The following is a 19,253-nucleotide window of genomic DNA, read 5'->3' on the forward strand; positions in this document are numbered from 1 at the left end:
GGGACACTGCCTCCAAGGGATCATAACAAGTCCTCGTGGTTAATCATATGAAATACTTTGTTGGTAAAGATGGCCTCCGGGCTCCAGCTCCCACAGTTCTTCACAGACAGTTTGGATCTGCAGCTCCACAGACCTCTTGTTGTCTTCAATGAAACACCTGCTGTTGCCTGATTGAGATCAGGTGACCGCCATAAAAATAACTCCCTGTTCGCCTTTTCACCACGATCAGCATCATTCTCCTGCCTGATCGTTCTTCAGGGGGACTTTACGTTTAAAGCTCCGCGATTCTTACACTGTTCAGCACTCGATGCGAACACTGTTAAAGTTGAAGAAAAGTGCAGCTGCTGAGATGTGGATCTTGTCCCGAATAAATAAATACACAAGCAAAACCCTCTCGTGTGCAGACCCAGACCCCGTGACCGGGAACATGGAGTCGGCCATTGCTGTGGAGCTCAACCCCTGGGTGGAGTACGAGTTCCGGGTCGTGGCGAGCAACGCGATTGGGACCGGAGATCCCAGTGCGCCCTCGAGGGGAGTGAGGACTAAAGAAGCAGGTAAATCCTTTTTGCCATCAGTGCAATTCTTGTTTCCTCCTAAAAATCAATAAGATGCTTTCATGAATTTCAAGAAGTTTCGTTTTTCTGTTAATGCAGCCGACAGAGCAGAATCTATCATTTAAAGCAACTCAAGAATTCACAGACACATCCTGGATCTGATGCTGCTTATCTTCTCCTCTCTAATATGTAATAATTACAAAGGTCGGCGGTCAATCAGAAGTGGTTGTATTTTATATGTTTAATCTCCTTCATCGTAATTAACAGACTAATTACTGTATCTCCACACGGTCGCGTTAATCCGTCCTAGAATTTACAGCAATGATCCACTCGCCAGAAAAAGGGTCTCAAATTCAAAACCACGAAAACATTACACAATAACCACTTTCCTTTTGTTTCCTGGTTCTGTTAAATGTCTGTTTTACAAACAAGATTCATTTTATAATCTTCATAAACATTCCAATCACCAATGAAATGCAGGACAAATGATAATGGCCTGTAAACAGTTTAGTGGGGGAGTGAGATGCAGTGTTAACCTTTCTTTCCTCTTCCACACAGTCCCAGCAGTGGCACCAGCGAATGTTAGTGGGGGAAATGGCCGCAGGCACGAACTGGTGATCTCATGGGAGGTAGGTCCTTCGCCAAAGTGTCTCTCTGTTGCACGAGCAAAAACACACAAATGTCACAGTGGTGTTTGTGCAAACTGCTATTTTTCTTTTGTTGAATAAACAGGGGTTAATGGAAGCTTTTATTTCATCTCCTCTCACTCAAACAACATCTTTGAAGCTTTTTGTTGTATCGAGGAAAGTCAACGACTTGACATTCAAACCGTGAAGTGTTTTCAAAACTCCACAGAACCTCTTATTTTCACATAATTATGATTTCTTCACTACACATGTGAGAGAGGCCTTGAAATCCAAGGTGCTTTCTAATAGAGGCTGATAATAACCTGGAATTCAAATATAAATCTTTTAACTATTATTCAGAGTTCAACCAAAGTGTCCTTTATATTTTGAATTTGATTAATTTCAAAATTTGTTGCCATTCCAAACAGGTATGTTTAAAACAGACTTAGTTTAAAATACATGATGTGTGGTATGAGCATCTATTCGCCTCAAGTGTGGCGGATGAACTACTCCCATCATCAATCAACAGCATTAGAATGAATAGAATTGAATAGTTTTTTAATTTGTATTGATGAATAATTGTCTAAAGTGTAATATTGTTTTTAGTGATTATATTATATGAGCCATGTTGGTTGACTATAATAGTAGATGTTTATTTTATGCTGTTAATGTTTCCTGTAGAGTTCAAACAGTGGGATTTCAGCCCTTTGAGACAAATTATAATTTGTAAATATGGGCTTTACAAATAGGAAATCGATTAGTTGATTGATTGATCATCTAAACTAAACATTAATATGTAAAAAGCTAAAACACAGTTCAATATTAAAAGACTCTGTAGCAGTGGACTCCATCATGTCGACAATGGTCCAGCAGTGGGTCTTTATTTTCTGAGGCTCAATAACTGATTATCACAAAATATTTGCCCAATGAAGTTATTAAACAACAAGATAAATACAAATGTTGATTGTGATGAGTTTATTAAATTCACATTATAAGCCAGTTCTTCTAAACCCTTTTCTGCTTGTGACCCTCTGGAACAAAGCCCTGCCTCCACTACTGAAACCACCAGGGATTAAAGTATTTTACACAATAAATTATGGAAAAGTAATTTATTGGGCCGTTAAAAAATGCAAACGTGACAATTAATTTGTAGTGAGGGGGAAATGTGTCATCACCCCCCCGCTGCTCAGAACATTCCTGCAGCTTGATCCAGGAGAGACAACAACAAGCAACGTTCCACAGCTTCACCAGGTTCCTACAGGATTTCATCTGTCACTAAATAATAAATCCTGTATAACTTAATAATCACGTAGCGGTCGCTGCTGCATGTGGTATTCATTAAATAGCGTCACTGTTTCCTGCCTGGGAATTCGTGTCAGACATTATTAAAGGGGATAAAAAACACGGTTGATGGACGACGCTCGTCCTCGTGCTTCCTGAGCTTCAGGAAAAAAACTAACGCTCTGATGATTTTCTGATTCAGGTGATTGACTGTGTTAGTTTACAGTCAGTTGCATTCGCTTTAAGTGGGATATGATTGCCGGGGGGGGGGGGGGGGGGGGGGGGGGGTGCGTAGTTCCACCCAGTGTGTGCTGGGGACCTGCGTTTTCTTTCCTTTCCTATTCCCTGAACCATCAAAGTGGGATCTAATTAAAACATAGAGGAGTCGTTTGAGCAGCTCGAGCGAGAAAATGATGAGAGGAGTCGGAAGATGCTCTTAAAAATGGGAGAAGAAAGATGTTCAGTGGGATTTTCAGCAGGATTTAAATAACCCAGCTGAGGAGTTCGGCGGCTGTGACAGAGGTGTTTCTGTGGTGAACTTAGTTGTGGTTAAATTGGATGCTTTATTTTTATCTAGTTGAAAAAAGAGCTGAAGCTTAAATTCCAGCCGAAACGTTATTTATTGAATTAGTCCGAAAAATTCAGATTAATGGAGACGCTTGTTTCCAGTCTTTCCTTCCTCCAGTGCGTTATATAGGCTGCTTGTAAAAGCAAAGTAAAGAAGTAAAGAAAGCCCAGAGTTCATGCTGCTCCTCTTCCCTACAGAAAATCCTCCTCCTGAAACCTCTCATCAGTTGTCCAACATATTCTTTTTACAAAAAAAAATAACATTTGCATAATGCACGGCTGGCGGCTAGTCTGGCACATTCCCTTACAAAGCCAGGTAGAGTGAGAGCGGAGGCCAACATCTCATACACGCGCTCGAGCTGCAGCCAAGGACAGCGTGAGGAAAGGTTTCCTGAACATTACAGGATTTTGAACAAACCCAAATTTAAATTATGATCCTGAATATGTCTCGTTCAAGATTTTAACGAAACACAAATGATTTCACTCAGATTTAGGAAAGACAAGTTCCGAATGAATTCTTAAAAGGTTCAGTGTGTAAGCTGCAACATGCAACTTCACCACTAGATGTCACTAAATTCTACACACTGCACCTTTAAACTTGCAACATTATAAATGGGTGTATTTAGCGTAGTGAGCTGTTTGAGATTTAAGCTTAAAGGTCGCTTGAGTCATCGTCCCCTGGGAAAGCTTAACGTGCAGCTGAAGGATTTTTCTGAAAACTGTGTCCGCACTAATGTACAGTATCCAGTTTTTTTTTTTAAAGACAGCTCATACTGAGATTTGTAATACCATGGAAGTGGTAGCAGACGAGCTGCCCAGCCACCACCAGCTGCAGAGACAAAGATAAAACAACACAGGTGAGGATGCACTCAGCTCCCAGGGGACCCGTGACCCCTGGGATAGAAAAACGTGACGCTCATTCTATCCAGTGGAATAACACAGAGGTGCGGTGGTGGTCTGTGGAGGAGAGGGTCTGTGAGTCAGGAGAGGGCTCAGGTGAGCACCCGTCATTAGGGCAGGGTGACCTTTATCCATTTCAGACAGCAGAGAGGGTACAGACCCATCTGCTGCAGCATTCCACAGGATTTTCTCGGACTGGGGTTTTACTGAATCTGGAAATCCTCGCTGGAGGATTCGATCAGGTGGAGCCGGCTTCAGCTGCTCCACGACGGAACAAACCAGATGAGAAAGATCCAACAGGCGCTGAATTGATTTGCCCTCAATTCAGCGGCCTGTTGGTTAACTATGACCCTGGAAGACTGAGAATCTGCACACACAGATTAGAGCGTGTTCACTGGGGCAAGAGTGGTTTTCCACCAGAGCAGAGGTTGAAGGGCTTATTGTAAAAAGGAAGCTACTGAAGTGGGATGAGGAAAAAATTGAACTGGTCCCAAATGGATTTAAGTCACAACAGCAATAAATAATTCAATATGAATATTTTATAACAAACAGTACGGTGGCAATGCAACTTAAGGAAACACATATAAGAGACACAAAACATATTCATCAATCTATTCGCCGACAAATGGAAAACGTGCTGCGAATATTTACAACACAAGTGTTTCAGGGAGACACTGAATAGTGATGATGGTTGAGAGACGCTTGCTGTGGGACTCGTGAAGTTATCAGCTATAAAATTACTTAAATGCTTATTTTAACATTGGGATTGTTGGCATCTTATTGGTATTATTACACTTCTGAATTTAAGTAATGTCTCTAAATACACTTAGTTAATTGAAAAACAGGAATGACGTCATGTCGGCCACAGTAACAAGGATACATGTTGATCTGAAAAACTCAAGGTTAGCATTTACTTTGGTGTGTTTATTTCAGATTACTTGAATTATCAGGTTAAAGAGTCCCCCATTTTTAGTATCCTGTAATAATTTTAATTTTCTTTATCTGCATGATTCCTTATGTTGTTGAACTCCCAGGGCCAAACGTGAAATACAACCCGTTCAAGTAGAACTAAGACAAAATAATTGACCCTGTGATTCTATCACTATATTTCTATATTTCAGGGTCTCCTCATTGGCTCTCCTTATGTTAAGTTATGGAGCATATGTGCATGTGTCGTTGACTGTGGGCACAAACCTCCATTTTATCAGTAACAGTAGCACAAGCTCAAGATCATAGCTCATTTTAAAACAGGTTCATGTTTTACTGTGTTGGAAATTTACTTAACCATCCAGGGTGTCAGAGTTCGAGGGCACAACTTGGTCGCAATTAAAGAATGTGCTGACACAGCTCAGAGTGGGCCAGCGACGCCGTGTATCAGCCAGAGCTGCAGCAGCAGCCGGCCAAGTGATTAAGATGTAGTGAATTTAAAATGTGGTCCCACGAGAGACCAACAACGATGATTAACCTTGAGTCGCGGAGTCGTTCCTAATAAATCCAGGGGATGTTTATGAATATCCGTTTGTACTCTTCGGTCTTGACAATGATTGTACGCAGTGTAATAAATCTCCGGCTAAGTAAAGAGGATATTAGTGTGAATCGTTTCCAAGTGGACAGCTTGGCCCTCGGCCAGGCTCAGGGCTGCAGCATGTTCAGAATTACTATGAGCAAAGCACCGAGAATCTGCATTGGAGATCGGTGGAAGGATATATTAACAGGGGAGCGGCGAACAGATGTGGAAGCAACTGACAGTTATTCTTGTAGTTATTAAGTATGGGAGCCCGACTGCCACCGGGAAGATAACCTTCACACGAGCAGAAGTGCACCTCGGTGGCACATCATGGAGGATAATGTCCGTTCCAGATGGGATGGTGTTTGGTGGTGGACCGTTTTCCTATTTATAACTCAAGAGGGTCATTAGGCGTGTGGAGAATGACACAGTGCACGACCTCTATGTAAATAAATACAGGACCCCAATGTTAAGGGAACAATAAAAGGGGGGGTCTCTTTATTCCAGTTACACAATACAGCCACTGGAGATAAGTTTGATATAAAACCCTGCAGATATATTTATTTCGAGTGAAGGCCTCGACCAAAGAGGGGATGTTTTTATGGCTGGCTGTGGATTGCATCAAAACTACTTCACAGATTTTAATTAAACTTGGTGGAAGGTTTCGGGTATGGGCAAATAGTAACCCCTTCATTTCATTTTTCATTTTTTTCTCCAAAGGATAAGATAGGATCAGTGCCCTTCCACTTACATGTCTGCCTGTTTTTAAAGCCTTGAACGCACACATCTGGAAACTCAGATTGGGTGAAAAAAACGCATAATTTATTCTTAACACATCTGAAATATGTGTTAATTTGGATGTAGATCAGATGAGTGAGATGTGATCACACGTGGTCACAGGAGACACACTCAGGACACGTTTTAATGTCGGGTGTGAACACACGTACCTAACGCTGGCCACTTGTGATCGGATCTCTCAGGACAGATGTTAATAGCAGATGTGCACAGGGCCTGTATCTAACTCACTTTGAATGTATTGTCTATTCTCAATTACTGGTCTGGTTCAAAGCTTAATGCTTATGTTGTATTTGATCTTGTCATATTTCACGTTTTGGATTTGATAACTTGCGTTTTGTTTTTATTGTAAAGCACTTTGTAACTTGGTTTTAAATGGTACAATTATAGTTATTGTTACAGTTATAAGTTTATCACTCAAAATTTTGTAAAATACTGTCTGGATTAGATTCATGAATTTGCAGCTTTAGTGATACAAACCTCCATCGTTGGGACAATCAAGGTCTTTTACAGGAATCAACTTGTGCCTGTTTACAGAGGAAATACACAAATAAAACAAATAAACGACTATTTAATAGAATAAAAGCAAAAGTATAATATAAAGTTCCTCATTAAAATATAAGTAAGTCGAGGTAATGAGGATGCAAAGAGGATACAATAGCAGTAAAGTGACTGGCATAGATAAGTATGGTAAATAACAATAATAATAATATACTATAATACTATGATGAATGTGAAAGTCTGAGTGTAAACATTACTCAGCCTGCTCTGTTTTTATTCAGTTCACTGAAGTTCAGGCTTTTTACCTGAGGAAGTAAAGTACTTCTTAACGCCTCCTCTGAGACCATTGTATGGAACAGGAAGTAGTCACCCATCGATAAGTGTGTCAGGATCACTGGGCCCGGCTGTGATGTTCTATTTAGATGCACTGTCCTCCTTTCGGTACTTGGCATTTTTACGTGGTTTTAGTTCTGCCCTATTTCTTCTCCTTTCTGCTAAGTGCTTTTGGAAATAAATCAGGAGTCGGCCGGTGATCAATGCAGATGGATATTAAAGGAGACGGCGCAGGAATGTTCCCCCTCTTCTGGCAGTCGAGGCGTGTGAGCGCTCGGCAGTTCCTCCTCTCCGATCGCCTGTGAAGAGTTGTCAGAGCCCCGGACGGCCACGGTGGGCCGGGGTTATTAAGCAGGATGAATGACTCGACAGTCACAGCGGCTTCATTCAGCCGTCTCATTAGATGGCTGACGCTCAGACACCGCTCTTTTCTCGGGGAGCCATTTGGGGGGGGGACCATTAGCGATGGCTGAGCTCAGCGGGCCCCTCCAGCAGATCCTCCTCAGTCAGAGCAGCCATCACAGTCTCCTCACTTATCCGGGACGATCCCGACGCCCAAACCCACAAGTGCTTCTACATTTAACAAGCTAATTCGTTCATGCTGTTTTTTTGTTTTTTTTTAAAAGACCCATATTCCTTGGCACGCCTTTAAAAGCATTGTTCCTGCTCTGATAATAACTTTGATGATAGCTAATTAATTCCCACTTATCATCTCTGTAATCAGGGAGTCGTGCTGATTGGTCGCCGTTGAACGAAACGTGAACTACACCTCCGCCGCTGCCTCTGCAGACTGGATGGTGTGATTTGGGGGCGATGCCTTCAGGGGACCATATTCCCTCCAAGCCCCGTATGCAAATCAGCACATTAGAGTGCGAGCCGCAGCCTTGTTGCCAAAAACAGGTGTACAGGTGTTTGCCATTTATTAAATTTCACCAAAGATTGAATCCCTGCAGCTCCTATTTTAATTAGATTCCAGCCCTCTTAATGAATTGGCATTTGATTTGATTAAGCGCAGAGCAGCTGTGGAAAGGCAGCTCCCAGTTTGCCCACTTCAGGAAGGACCACGGATTAACACCGCACCCGTCACACACACACACACAGATGCCGGGTCCCAGGAATCCTCCCGTGAGACATGGGAAGATAAATAGCAACATAATGGGTTCGACTGAGCCAGTTATTATTTGTTTCCATTACTCAGGAGTGACGGCGTCTTTATCAACACCGGCTGACAGATACAGTAAATGAGAAGGAAATTGAAAATCGGTTATATGGGTCTAAACCACAGTGGAAAAAACCTAACCCTGATTTTTGGTTTCTTTTGGGAGCAACCATCTTAATTTAATGTGCTCCTTGACTTTTTGGTTTGGCCCATGTCCCATCTGCTGACATGGAGGAGGCAGGGTTTATGACCTTTACTGCAGACAGCCACCAGGGGGCGATCCAGATGATGTCGTCCATGTCTATACACAGACTGTGGTGCATACTACTTGTTGGATTGGTTTAAGGCTGAGCTTAATTAACAATGTAATTAATGACGTGATGATTTATACCAAAACACTCCCATTGGTTTAAATGTGAGACTCCAATGTCAATCAACCTGTTGCATTCTAACTCACTTAATAATAATTGATAAATAGCAACATAATGGGCACGACTGAGCCAGTTATTATTTGTTTCTAGTACTCGGGAGTGACTGCGTTTATGCTTTATCAACACTGCCTAACAGATACAGTAAATGTGTAGGACATTTAAAATGAGTTATATGGGTCTATACCACAGAGGGAAAAACCTAACCCTGATTTTTGGTTTCTCTTCAATGAAAACCTTGTTTGAAATGAATACGCTGCTCAAATGACTGAGCCATGTTTTTCACCTACACTCGAGTCATCACTCCTCTTCTTCTGATTCGTCCAGCCCGTCTCGGAGGAGTTCCAGAACGGCGAGGGCTTCGGCTACATCGTGGCTTTCCGAGCCAACGGGACCCGGGGCTGGAAGGAGAAGATGGTGACTTCGGCCGACTCCACGACGTACAAGTACCGAGACGAGACCTTCCCCCCCCTCACCCCGTTCGAGGTGAAGGTGGGCGTGTACAACAACAAGGGAGACGGGCCCTTCAGCAAAGTCGTTCTCATCCACTCTGCTGAGGGGGGTGAGTGGATATTTGTGATTGTGTGGATTTAAAAAGAGCAAAAGGGAAGTTTGGGTTTTTTAATGTTTGATGATTTAACGTCTTGTTTCTCAGAACCCAGGGAAGCACCAACCGATGTGAAGGCTCAGAGCTTCTCTTCCTCGGAAGTCCGGGTCACCTGGAAGCCTCCCAACCCCGGCCCCGGGAGACCGAGAGGATACGAGGTTTGTGTACATTCTTTGCTCGGGGGTTGTGTTTCAAGCAACACGTGCACATCTACATTTTGCGTGTGACATTTTGCGTGCAGCGTAGCATATACCTTTGTGCACGTTCTTGAAGTCAACGCGGCCAATTTGTGTTTAAAGGTCAGCTACTGGAAAGACATGGAGCAGGAAGAGTCGGGAAAGAAGCAGCGAACCGTGAAAAACGAAACGTCCATGGTGCTGACGCGACTGGACGGCAACAGTGTGTATCTCATCATCGTGAAAGGGTTCAACAGCATCGGCCAGGGTCCTGCCAGCCCTGCCGTCACGGCCAAAACCAGGAGAGCCCGTGAGTGCAGCTCTGAGTCTTATCGTGTTCTGCTTTATATATAGCACAGAGGCTCCCTGATAAGATGGCTTTGAATATCCCTGTTAAAAAAAAGTGAGGCGGTTGACCTCATTGGTTTGAGAACGCTGTTTTGAATTCGATTTCCGAGAGTTTTGCATTCTCCCCTCAGCTCCGGCTCAACCTCCTGCCAACCTCATGTGGATTCAGGAGGGCAACAACGTGTCTTTGAGCTGGGACCCCGTGAAGGCCAAAGACAATGAGTCTGATGTCATCGGCTACATGGTAATGAGCCAGTTCCAAAGTCACGTTTGCTCAGTTTGAAACTAAACGGTATATAAATGTAAATTCCTATCGAGAAGTTGACTTGTCCTTGTACCAGAGGAGTCTCCCCAATATCTGTTTTTATTTTTACTTTCTGTTTGTTGTTTTTCTGTCGAGTTGATTTGATGAGTTGGCTGAAAGATGAGAGGCACAAACCTTAGACTGTAGATAAAGATGGACAACAGGTCTCTAGTTCCTCTCACTGTACAATAATGAAGCCAGAGTATCCTTGATTCAGGTGCCGCTGGTTATTTGGAGTCTGCCCCCTGGTGATCGTAAGGTGCAGCTGCTCAACTGTCCCTGTTTTTCATAGCTTTAAATAACCAATTAAAGTCCAACTTAGTGGACCTAGATCTACCTGAAATGGGAGCAACCATCTTTATTTAATGTGCACTCTGACTGTTTGGTTTGGCCCATGTCCCATCTGCTGACATGGAGGAGGCAGGATTTATGACCTTTACTGCAGACAGCCACCAGGGGGCGATCCAGATTATGTTGTCCATGATTGTACACAGTCTGAAGTGTTGGATTGGTATAAGGCTGAGCTTAATTAACAATCTAATTAATGACATAATGATTTATACCAAAACACTTGATTGGTTTAAATGTAAGACTCGAATGTCAATCAAACTTTTCCAACTCACTTAATAATAATTCAACATTTAAACATTTTGGAAATCAGAAACATCTAATTATAACTTCACTTAACAACACTTATAACTTCAAACTGAACCCAGCAGGTGTTTACTGATGCCTCTCCACCATCTGAACTGTTCACAAAGTGTAAACCTGGAGTGACTCTGTGCTCGTGTCCTGCAGGTGCTGCTCAAGCAGGAGGGCAGAGGTCACAACCAGGTGACCAGAACCATCAACCCGTCCACCATGCTCTCACTGCCCGAGGGAGGCACCTACATCATGGAGGTGCGCGCCCTCAGCGAAGGAGGAGAGGGAGCCGTCAGCTCCCAGGTCCGAGTCGTCACCTCCTCCGGTAAGCTTTATAGTATTTGTTCCCTCCCCCTCACCGCCCTATCCCTCCCCATCCCTCCCCCGGCTGCGCTCTCCTTTACATTGACCACTGAAATCCAATCTCCGAGCTCAGGCTGTTTTCTCTTAGTAGAGATCTTGTGTTCTGCCCTTAATTGAGTCACCGCAGCTGTTGCGTGAGCCAAGTTTTCCTTTGGCTAATACTGTTTTAATTACCTCACCCACACAACCCGTCCTGCTCCTGCACAGCCAATTAACTCCTAGGCAACAGGACGAGCAGGAAGTTCACCGCTCAACGTGCAACACGACCAAAACTCCTCAGGGCAACGGCTTGTTGTTCTCCTCCTCCTCCTCCTCATCCTCCTCCTCCTCATTGTCCTTTACCGCCATCTTCTTTTTTGTTCTTCCTCACAAGAAAGAAAAAGGAAATTTATTTATAGCACCAAATTCCCTGAGTGTCAATGTAGCTCTTCAGTATTAAAAATAAAATGTTTTGCATCTTTGTTTTCTCTGGTGTTGACTCTCTCTCTCTCTCTCTCTCTCTCTCTCTCTCTCTCTCTCTCTCCCTCTCCCTCTCTCGCTCCTCTCAGGTGTTCGAGCTAAGAGCAGCCAGTGCTCGGTGCACCGTGTGCCTCACAGCCTCCCGTGGACAGCGCTGCTCCTGGTTCTTCTGGTGCCTTCGGCGTCCTGGTGAGGCCACTGCGCCCCCCTGTCCTCATCTCCACGGAGGGGGCCACCGGGTCCTCGCTCCCTCATTCCCCCCTCTGACTGCCTGCTTGCTCTGGCCTCTCCCACCTCAAAGGGCCCGAGGTCTGCCGAAGGGGGGTCGAGTCTGCCAGTTGACGTTCAGCTCTTCCGAGTTCATCCACCTTTTTGTTTCAGTTCCCCCCCCCATTGTTTCTTTCCAAAGCTCCCGGAACGTTGTTTTTTTTTATCAGCTTTGTTGTCATCGACATCGGCGGTTAGTGTTGTACTGTAGTGTACATTGTGCGGAAAAGATTGGTTTAGTCATTCAACTTTTTTTTTAACATCATGTGTTCCCTCGCCCTTTGACTGGCATCGAACCGCTTCCAGACGGCTCCTGCAGCTCCGCGGCTCCACAGAGCGTGAACACTTCCTGGAAAGCTGCTGTGGTAGTAATACAGGGATCAGCCGGCCTGTTTCTTCTCATTACTTATCTGCATCAATTTACCCCATGGCTGCCTAACAAGCAGCGAAGCAGAAGCTCACGAGAGATAAGTGCATTGTTTTCTTATTCACACATTGAGGAGGAAGGGGGGGGTGGGGGGGGGAGAAAAAAAAAGTTTTTTATGGAACCAAGAATCTTACTATTTCCAGACTTGCTTTTTGTACATTGTGTTACCTTTAGAGACGAAGAACCAGTGGTGTGTGTCCGCTATGTCAGACTCTGTGTTTTGGTAGCGATGCTCGGTGACACAGTTCGTTGACTGTTGGATGTATGGAGGCGACGGGTGCTGACTCAGCTGTCGCGCCCCGAACACACAAATAGACAAAGACAAACTCTGTACGGACTCTTGGTGTCAGTACGAATAAATGTGATGTATATTTTTAAATACTTGGTGTTTGTAATTTCTGGCGCTTTAGATATTGATGACGATGCACGAGGGTTACAGATGATTATTGTTCCGATAAGTCGGTTTCTTTCAAATTTGGTTTTCCGACAAGGAATGAGAAACAGAAGCAGGAGGATTTTCTACATTTAACCGAATGTCATAATGGTAAAAAAATATATAATTGTGTTTATACAATGTTAGAAAAAACAAAGAAAAGCTCGGGATCCAAAGATTTTCAATCTACAATCAAATAAAATTTATAAAAGCGTCAAATTCTCACATTTGAGAAGAAGAAAACCCAAAAGTTTGATAATAAATTAAACTGATGAACTTTACCTCTAGAAGTTATCACTTGAAATTCACTTTTCTTCTCTGACTGATCTGAACGCAGCTGCATCAGACGGCTCTTCACTCGGAGAGGTCATCCCGTGTCTTATGTAAAAGCCCGAGTTGATTGAATTCTGCACACGTGGCATTAAAGGCCACAGAAACTTTTTTTTGCAGATCCAAGAGCATCGCCCGGTCCTCTCAGGCAACTCTCTCGCCTTGTCTGCAGTAAAAAATACCTTATCTCTCGCTCGGCAGAAATCCAAATGAATTTGCCTCAAGTGTAATTAATGTTAGAAGGGGGGGGGTGGGGTGTGGGGGGAGGGGGGGGGGATCTGTGGTCCTATACAGCCTGCTCACTCCAGCAGACCATTTGCCCGGCTCTGCCTCCAGCTCCCCGGACTCTCCCATTACGGAGTCAGAGCGAACCAGGCTCGCCCGCCCAGGTTCAGACGAGGGGAACCGGCTCGAGCACACAGGAGGAAGAGGAGGAGGAGGAGGAAGAGGAGGAGGAGGAGGAGAAGGAGGAGGAGGAGGAGGAGGAGGAGGAGGAGGAGGAAGGAGAACGGACGCCGCTCTGAGCTCCCTCTATCCCACGGATTTAGCCCCCCTGTATTTTGGGTTCCACTCAGAGGGGGAGGATGTGAGGTCGCTCTCCTCTTCCTCACTCGGTGCGTCATCCCACCGGGCAGAGAGCAAAGCATTAGGCTGTTTAATGGGGACGGACGGGGTCTCGCGGCCCTTTTAGTCCGTCCAGTGACGTCAGCCCCCGGCACATACCTCCACACACAAGTGCTAATGTACCGACCTTTAATTATTCATGCAGCACCTGTCTGTGTTGGCGCATCTGATTTATGATAATGGATTATGTATACTGCAAGGGGACCCATTTGGTTCTGAGAGCCAGAAGCTCCAGTGTCAGCAGTTAAAACACCAACTCCCCGCAGGAGCATGTCAGAGTGAGTGAGTGTGTGCTCTACTGTACTCTACAACTGTATGTTACATATAGTAATGATTATTTTAGGGCTAATGTGTGTCGCTTCAAACCAACAAAGTGTAGGATCGTAGTTGTACTTTACAGCTCGTGTCACACAGAGGAGCGGAGTTTTTGTACAAGAACGTTTCATATTATGGGATGTTATTAGAGTTTTAAGTGGTTTTTGTGTTGGTTTCTTTTTTTATTAACTTAAAGGTGGTCTAATAAAAATGTTTTAAATGTGTCTGATGTTCCTCTACGTTTGGAATTCTCTTAATTCTCATAATTATGGTTTCACCCTAATTCAATTGTACTTTCACTTGATCTTAGTTTATATATGTGGGTCTGCATAATAGTCATAGAGCATAATTAAAATTAAAATGTATGATATTTAACCAGTGATAAGAGTTATTTCCTTAATTTCTATGCCGCTGTACAAAATCCAGTTTCATAGGCTATATATAAAAAAAAATATATATATATAACTAGTGGGTATTCTGATGCAGCCAGCTAATTTGTCTTTGCTCTTGGACGTCTCTGTGATGTTTGGATTTTCGGCCTGATGGTTCCCAGCGGCGGAGGCGGGGATGGCAGAGAATGAGAATTAGGGGGAAGTGTGCCATGTTCCTGCTGAAGACTGTGAACAGAGGGATTAAAGGAGCAGCTTTGCAGGGAGAGTCAACATCCAGCGTTGTATTGCACCAGTCCAGTAATTATTGAAGTTATAATTGAAGTTGTCTCCTGACCTCTAAAAAGAAGCTGTGGTGGAGGAGCAGCGTCGGGAAGCCACGGTGCTCAACGTGTTGTTCTGCCGAGCTTCACAGGACATAAGAAAATAAATAATCATAACTTTTCTTTGGCTTTGTTTACAGAATAATAATTTAAACTTGTTCCTCAGACTGTTTTCCTCTGTTTCTCTCCTGTGAGATGCTAAATGATAATGAGGTCACCTTGGTCAAGATTTCAAAAATAAAGTTTCTACTCTTTAAGAATTCATGTTCCCAGAGGTTGAATTGCAGCACCACACCAAGGGAAGAAATGAAAGTTCAACTCAAGAAATATACAAATCTAATGAGCTGTTTTGCGATTGCATTATTATTTCAGCTCCCCAGAGGATGAACCAGAGACTCATGTAGCTCCACACTCTCAATCATCCTCTCTACACTGTGAGTTTCATAAATATGGACTGTAAATGAAAATTAAAGACGAGTAACAGAGTCAAAAAACTAACATTGTCAATAAAGTTTAAAGGATTGACGTTCACTTCCTCCGACTGTAAAACTAAAATGAAGCCAAAATATCCAGGACTCAGGTGCAGCCATTTTGTGCTGAAGCAATTAAAACAGTAGTATTTGGAACTATATAAAACTCAGCATTACACTTTGTTTATAAAAACGAACACAAGTCTCAACTTCCTCCTCTTGTACAAAATGAAGTCAAGATATCCTGGATATGCAATCAGGGTGAACTACCTAAAATGAAAGGAAACCATCTTAAATCAAACAAAATCATCTCACATGATGGTTTAGTTTGGTCCTCGTTTTATCTGCTAACATGGAGGAGAGTGGCTTTATGAACAATACTGCAACCGGCCACTAGGGGAAAATCCACACATTTTGGCTTCACCTTTGAGGAGTGGGACAACTTTCAGGACATCGTATGTTTTATGATTTATGTGTTTGAAAGAAAATAAAGAACTGCCTCCTTTCATCCTGATATGATTAGCATCAGCAGTTAGCACTGGTTCATTTAAATGTTATTATAATTTTATTGAGCACGGAATTTAAAACCCAGGCTCCATCAAACGTATCCCTGCTTTAAAGTTAAATTGCACAATCCACTAGTTGCAGAAGTTGGATTTGTTATGTATTAAACTAATACTGTTGCATGTGTGGTGGCAGATGGTCCACAATTAGAGGGAAAGTTTTCAAGGAACAGAGGCTAATTTGATAAACTGCGAGCCGTCCCCTCGTAAGAAATTAAAGTGAGCGCCCCCTGCTGAGAGGCCTCATTAGTGCGACACATTCAAGAGTAAATCTGAGACGAAGGAAGACAAATGTTGTTGATTACATTTTTCCGTCCCTTGTAGTTCGGGCCTTGTGTTGTGTTTCTACGCCCAGACATTTGTCATGTTTGATACGGGAGCGGTGGGTTGTGCGACTGTAGCTGCACACACAGCACTGTTCCTATAGAGAAGAATTAACAGTCCACAGTCACGCTCTGAACTAAAAGCTGAATTCTGAAAGCCTCATAAAGCCAAGTGTTATTGCCGGGGTATCAGATGCTTGACGCTGCCACATGATGTCTAATTTCTATGTTTTCCAAAATATGATGTGATGCGTCATGCTGCTCAAAATAAATCACTCGCAAGAACTTCCCCTGCAGGTGTAATTTCTTCCAGGACATAAAAGTCACATTCAGTGATTTGTTTATAGAGATATTGGAATTCAGCCTAATCCCCTCAGATTGAAGGGGTTCAATTTTAAGATCCAAGCAACTTTTCTGCAGAACCCATTGTGTGAGGAAATATCAGGGGATGGATTTCTAAATCTGGGGGCTGCATAGGGAGATTTAAAGGTCAGGCAGGAAAAAGTATTCAGCAAAGTGCAGAGCTCAGCCAAGACCTTATAATCTGCCCGGTTACCTGCTTCTCCCAAAGTCAATATTGTCCCACGCAGGCGACTGAGCGATGATGTGCAGCTGCACAAAATACGACCTGGTGACAGAGGCATAAAAGTCAAGGAGCAGTTTCTCCCTGATGTGCACAATGTGGGAGCAGATATACTTTCAGCCTGATGGTGGCGCAAGATTAAGGGGGAGTTTTTAAATTTAACGATATCTGGACTACGCCGACATAGATTATACTTGGTTCAGTTAATTTAAACATGGTTAAAGCAATTTGACTAATTTATTTACAATTTGAATTCAGTTAAATCGTTTAAAAGACCAAAAATCTATCATTCATAATTTACACACAATAAACTGGCCTGAGGCTGATGGTGTGTTAACATGATTCAACACTAATCCCTGGATTAAATGTTGAGCCAGCTGACGTGTTAGCATAACGGCTATATTGACTTAATCTGCTGAGCATTGAGGGAACCTGTTGCTTCAAGGAAGCACTTCCTGCAGTTCAGTTCACTACCACTAATTACCCAGCGTGCACCTTGTGAGCATGTCTCACCTGAGAGCAGCAGGAGGAAGAGGAAGAGGAAGAGGAGGGTGAACAGGCTCAGCTTCTCAATGGGGCCACTAGTCAACAATCACATGTCATAGAGAGGAACATGGCTTCCAGAAGAATCACCAACAAACCAGGGAGACCAGGAAACCAACCAGTGAGACGTCCAGGAAACAAACCAATGAGACGTCCAGGAAACAAACCAGGGAGACTTCCAGGAAACAAACCAGGGGGACCAGGAAACAAACCAGTGAGACATCCAGGACACAAACCAGGGAGACTTCCAGGAAACAAACCAGGGAGACTTCCAGGACACAAACAAGGGAGACTTCCAGGACACAAACCAGGGAGACTTCCAGGAAACAAACCAGGGAGACTTCCAGGACACAAACCAGGGAGACTTCCAGGACACAAACCAGGGAGACTTCCAGGAAACAAACCAGGGAGACTTCCAGGACACAAACAAGGGAGACTTCCAGGAAACAAACCAGGGAGACTTCCAGGACACAAACCAGGGGGACCAGGAAACAAACCAGTGAGACGTCCAGGAAACAAACCAGTGAGACTTCCAGGACACAAACCAGGTAGACTTCCAGGACTCTGCCACCACTCTTCACAATTTAACTTGAATGTGAGGTGACAATCGAAAGTCAAATATTTGAAGTGAAGAACAAGAGTCTAAAGAGTTAAATCAGAATGTGACAGAGCTCGTTATCACGTGGAAACAGGAGTTCATCACCAGGAGGTCGGAGACACAGGTTTTTGACATTTGTCACATTTGTCTGGATCCCAGCTGTTGCACCGCGCCGGCAGTTTGTCACATCTAATTGTGTCTTCTGTTGCCTTTTAGTGAATTTAACCACCATGTGTGTGTTTGTGTGTGTGCTTGTGTGTGCACATTTCCTTCCCTGAAAACCACTCTCACTGGGTCATTTTTCACCGGCACACATGTGACCTTGTGCAGCTGCTTGTGTTCCTCAAACGTCCCCTGTTGTCTATAAATTGTGCAGCTTCATTATTCCTGCACCTTTTTTTTGTATTTTGGGGAGTTTTTCAAGATCTAAATAACCAGCCGGTCCGGCGGTGACACCTGATGTTTTATTCATGGCCCATCGATGCTGAAGAATCAGAGTCTCATCAGTTCCTTTCAATGCACTGGATTAAACCTCCCTGACCCGTCACTAAGACCTCGCCGCAGCCCACCCAGCCTCCACTTTCCACGGAGGAAGGAGGGGAGAGGTAAGTGCTGGGTTTATCCGTGGTCTGGAGCCCCGCCTGTGCAAGGGAGCATCCAGTTCATCGCTTGGCCTTTTACAGCTTCATTGCCTGCTTTCCAGTAAAGCCAGGTGCGGCGAACCTTTCATGGCGCTGACATATTGCCTGATTTAAAGATTCCCAGGGTGGCGGGCCACAGTAAAAACCTGGATCAGGAGAAAGCAATCTGAGGGTTCCTTCAAAGTGAAACAGAGTGATAAAACAGTGAGGAGGCCAAGCTCTCCTCCTCTCGCTGCTTCTCTTCACTGTTCATCTCCCACATTTAAAATGTCCGGATTATGAGGAAGCTCCATATTTGCCCATTTCAGACTCTGCAGCCGACGAGATCCGACAACTTCTGGGGAACTTTCTCACTTTCGCTCGCTCTTGTTTCGGCTTATTTCTTTCAGTAATTCTTTACTTTCTGACTTGGAGGTGAAGATGCTGCTGAAGGAGGATTTCACGTAAGTCACTGACGCTCTCGCTCGTCTCACGAAAGCATTGCCTGACAGGCGCTGGGAGATTTGTGGAAGATAAACCGCTCATTACATCTGCTCTCACTTTAAAAAGCAAAAGGGACGACAAGTGTCTATTTACTGTATTTACAGATATTTCAACTTACCCCTGAGATTCCTCTTTGATTTATTGTGGGGAGAGAAAAAAACAATCATCTCATTGTATTACATTATTTACATGGTCCTCGCTAACATGACGTATGAAATGAGTTTGTGCATGTACGCTTTACAGTTTTGACCTTAAGAGAAGAATAATATCAATTCTGAGGCAGATTGTAATAATATCCGGTTTAAATGTCAAGTGAAGTCAAGTCAAAGTCAACTTGATTGATTCTGACATTAGCAGAGGGCATAGACGGGATTGAAAAGCTGTTTCTCTC

The 19,253-nt window shown here is 43.7% G+C and overlaps 1 protein-coding gene across 2 annotated transcripts in view; it reads left to right on the forward strand.

The window, feature by feature from the left end:
* Positions 1-12,336, forward strand: part of cntn5 (contactin 5) — a 102,208-nt gene extending 89,872 nt beyond the window's left edge. For both annotated transcript variants that reach the window (XM_053423651.1, XM_053423652.1), the window contains exons 17-24: positions 405-554; positions 1,113-1,183; positions 8,979-9,213; positions 9,307-9,416; positions 9,558-9,744; positions 9,914-10,026; positions 10,885-11,053; positions 11,640-12,336. In XM_053423651.1, the coding sequence (XP_053279626.1) occupies positions 405-554; positions 1,113-1,183; positions 8,979-9,213; positions 9,307-9,416; positions 9,558-9,744; positions 9,914-10,026; positions 10,885-11,053; positions 11,640-11,743 (1,139 nt within the window). In that variant the 3' untranslated portion in view covers positions 11,744-12,336. The remainder of the gene's footprint in view (positions 1-404; positions 555-1,112; positions 1,184-8,978; positions 9,214-9,306; positions 9,417-9,557; positions 9,745-9,913; positions 10,027-10,884; positions 11,054-11,639) is intronic.
* Positions 12,337-19,253: the final 6,917 nt, after the last annotated feature.

The sequence above is a fragment of the Pleuronectes platessa genome, chromosome 5 (genome assembly GCF_947347685.1).
Source record: "Pleuronectes platessa chromosome 5, fPlePla1.1, whole genome shotgun sequence".
NCBI classification, from domain to species: domain Eukaryota; kingdom Metazoa; phylum Chordata; class Actinopteri; order Pleuronectiformes; family Pleuronectidae; genus Pleuronectes; species Pleuronectes platessa.